This window comes from Sminthopsis crassicaudata, chromosome 3 (genome assembly GCF_048593235.1).
Source record: "Sminthopsis crassicaudata isolate SCR6 chromosome 3, ASM4859323v1, whole genome shotgun sequence".
Taxonomy (NCBI): domain Eukaryota; kingdom Metazoa; phylum Chordata; class Mammalia; order Dasyuromorphia; family Dasyuridae; genus Sminthopsis; species Sminthopsis crassicaudata.
In genome coordinates, this window is record NC_133619.1 from 63,285,586 (window position 1) to 63,289,072 (window position 3,487).

Below are 3,487 nucleotides of genomic sequence, written 5' to 3' on the forward strand. Positions count from 1 at the left end.
GCTGGAGGAATTAGAAAGGCATTGATTTGTAGATTTTTCTGTTTCCCAGTCGGCGATTAAATCTCCTCACTTTCTCTCCCCTCCCACAGTCCCCAAAGAAAGGCAGTCGCAAAGACTTCTGCAGGCGCTTCCAGCGCTTTATAGCTCCCTCAGGGACAGACAGATAGTTCAGCCCGCGCCTTCGGTCCGCAACATTGGCACGTTGGACACGGCCTCCAGGCCCAATCCGGCCTCAGGCCCCCTCCCCCAGGAAACTAGGCCCCGGCTCAGCACCTCGGACAGCTCCCGACCCGCCAGGCCTCTCCCTCCCCTTCCCTCCCCCAGGGATCACTTCCTGAAAACATCCAAATAAATAAAAAGAGAGGAAAAGGGTCGAAAGGGGAGCTGAGAAAGGGGGAAGGCCTCTTCTAAAGTGAGAAGAGTTTTCTTTCTCTCCCTTCCTCCATTTCTGCTGAGCTGCGCCGGGGCCTCTCCCAATCCACCCTACCCAGGACTCGGGGTGGAATCGCCCCCCCCACCCAACTCCCTCATCCCGCAGCACCTCCCCCCTCTCCCGGCATGCACCGCGTCAGAAAAGGTGGGGAGAGAACAAGGGGCATCCTGGTGGTTTAGCAACCAAGACCGCAACTTTCTGCTGCAGGAGAGACAGCCCCAAACCACAATCAATCCAATCTTCTTCCAGAGAGAAGGGGGAGGAAACGGGGTGGGTAGGGGAGAAAGAATAGAGAATCAGAGACTCTTGTAGACTTGAGAAAAGGTGGACAGAGAAAAACACATGGAGAAAGGGGGAAGAGATAATCACAGAGAGGGGCAATCATATATCCAGAAAAGAAGAAGAGATGGACTAAGGGGCACACAGGCGCAGATCTCTCAGTCTCTCTCTCTCTCTCTCTCTCTCTCTCTCTCTCTCTCTCTCTCTCTCTCTCTCTCTCTCTCTCTCTCTCTCACACACACACACACACACACACACACACCAGATAATTCAGATAGGACTGATGGCTAGAGACATACAAGAGAGATGAAAAGACATAAGCATATTTCTAGACAGGAGAAATGAACAGAAAGGGGCAGAAGAAGGGAGGAATAGAGACACATACAGGAGAAAAGGGCAAAGATGCATATAAGCAGAAGAGATGGACAAGCACAAACAGGTACAAATAGGAGGAGAGAAAAGAGACATAGACGGGGTGGTAGACACTCGTATAGACAGAAGGAGGGATGGACAGAGAGACCCAGAAATAAGAAAGGGCAGAGACTCATTAGCAGGAGACATGGACAGATACAAATAGGAAGAGAGAAAAACAGACAGAAGAGATACAGACAAGGAAAAATTGGACAGAGACACCCTCAAATAGAGAAAGGGAGGGGCAGAGACTAAAGCATACAGATAAGAGGAGAAATGGAGATTTAGAGACACATATACAGACAGGAGGAGAGTTGGACAGAGAAAGTGATGGAGAGACCATAGGCAGAAGAGAGAATCCATTCTCCCTCTCCCATTTCCTCTTCCCAACTCTTCCTCTCCCCCTCCCACTGCTCAGCTCTCCCTCCCCCCCGCAAATCCAAGACCAGGAGGACCCAGGTGTCCTATCCGCCATACTCCAATGGGTGGTGGTATCTCCTCGGCGGAGGGGGGGCGCAGTTGGTTGGAGAAGCAGCAACAGCGGCAACAGCGGCGACGGCGGCGGCGTCCCAGGGCTCCGTGGATGTGTCCGGGGTAGGGGGGGAGGGGACCCGGTCATCCCCCGTCTCCGGCCCAGGTGCCCCTTGGCGGAGGCGGCAGCAGCATCGCCTCCTAGCGGTCCAGATTCATAGTCCAGTGCTTGGCTCCGGCGTTGCTGTCTCTGGCGTTGGTAGCGCCACCGCCCGTGGGACCCCCAGCCCCCATGCCGACCTCTCCCTCGTTCTTGAGGTCCTGGAAGACCTGGGTGAAGAAATGGGGGTCGGCGTTGAGCCGCAGCATCTGCGCGCTGAGCCTCTGGATGAGCCGCAGACAACGCTGCCAGAAGCGCTCCTTGTCCGGCTCCACTAGGAAAGGTTTGAGCGGGTAGGAGATCTCGTTCCCCATGTAGGAATAGGCGAGGTAGAGGCAGGTGAGGAAGGCGGCCTGCAGCTCGGCGGCCGAGCCCAGCTCGTCCCCGCGCAGCGCCTCCCGGCACAGCAGATACACGAACACCAGGTTGGCCGGGGTGATGAACGCCTGGTCTTGCCAGCCCTGCAACAGAAGGGACCGGTCCACCCCTCGGAACCAGCCCACCAGCTCCCCGGGACTCAGCTCCTTCAGCCGGTAGCAGCGCCGGCACACAAAGTCGCCCAGGCAGCGTAGCAGCTCGCCCGTGGAGGCCTGCACGATGACCCGTCGCGGGGAACCCCCGGGGACTGAGGGAGCCTGAGGGGCCGCAGGCGGCGGCGGCGGCGGTGGCTTCCCTCCCCCCCCTCCTGAACCCGGCGGAGCCGAGACGCTGACTCCGGAGGACTGCTCGACGGTGGTGGGCACTGTGGGCACGGGGACGGGCAGGGGCTTGGCGGCGCCGCCGCCATCTGGGGGTTCCCGGCCTTTGCGGAGAAGGTTCTCTCGGTTGCGCTGCTGGACCAGTAAGTCTGGGCCCGCCTGGGAGGGTTTGGGCGTCACCTTCTTGCTGCCCTTCTTTTTCTTGGCGGACGCGGCCACCAACCGCTTCCAGGTGAGCGCCGAGATGAGAACTGACGGCCGCTTCAGCCGGCTCTCGCCCTTGCTTCCCTTGCCCGACGGTAGCTGCCCGTAGCCTCCCAGCGCCTCCTCCCCCACGGACTGCTGCGGCTTCTTCTTCTCGTCGGGCAGCCCGCCTGGCCGCCGGCCCTTGGCCGAGGAAGCAGGCGACAGAGACAGCACCGTGCCCATCCTGTGGGGCAGAAAGAGCTCACGGGGCCCCGGGCGACGCTCCCCGTGGGGGAGCCAGGAAAGACACCGCCGCTGCAGCAGCACCCGGGGACCGGGGCCTGAGGAAGGGAGGAAACCCCGGGCTCGGGGAGGGAGGGGGGGGATAGGAGGGGGAAATGTAGCGGCACCGCGGCGGCGGTGGCGGCTGCTCTCCGGGTCTGAGCTGCGCCAGCTGCTGCGCCAGCCCCACCCCTCAGGCCCCCTCCCACTGGGCGCCGCGCCCCGCCCCACGCAGCCAATCCGAGCCTGGGCTGCCCCCACGACTGGCAGCCCCTCGGACCAATAAGGACTCTCTTCGGGATTCCAAGTCCCGCCCTTCCCTCCCCACCTCCCATCCTTCCCCCCACCACCTTGTTCTCTTCGCTCTGTGGGGGGGCGGTTGGGAACCTGGGGGTTTAGAGATGCTATTTGTAGGAAGCCGAGACAGGGCCGAGGGGTTGGGGCTGGCCGTAGTGGAGGATAGGAGAACGGTTCTCCCAGCATCCGGCGGCTGTCTCCCTCTTCCCACTCCTCTGGGGTCCGTCTTCGGCCTGTCTTGTTTTGGTGCAGTGGGGCCGAGTTTGCGAT

At 60.6% G+C, this 3,487-nt stretch overlaps 1 protein-coding gene across 1 annotated transcript; it reads right to left on the minus strand.

Annotated features, from left to right (window-relative positions):
- Nucleotides 1-987: 987 nt before the first annotated feature.
- On the minus strand, nt 988-3,057 carry CDK5R2 (cyclin dependent kinase 5 regulatory subunit 2). Its single transcript, XM_074298724.1, has one exon. The coding sequence runs from the start codon at nt 2,879-2,881 to the stop codon at nt 1,796-1,798; it is 1,086 nt and encodes a 361-aa protein (XP_074154825.1). The 5' UTR covers nt 2,882-3,057; the 3' UTR covers nt 988-1,795.
- Between the last annotated feature and the right edge of the window lie 430 nt (nt 3,058-3,487).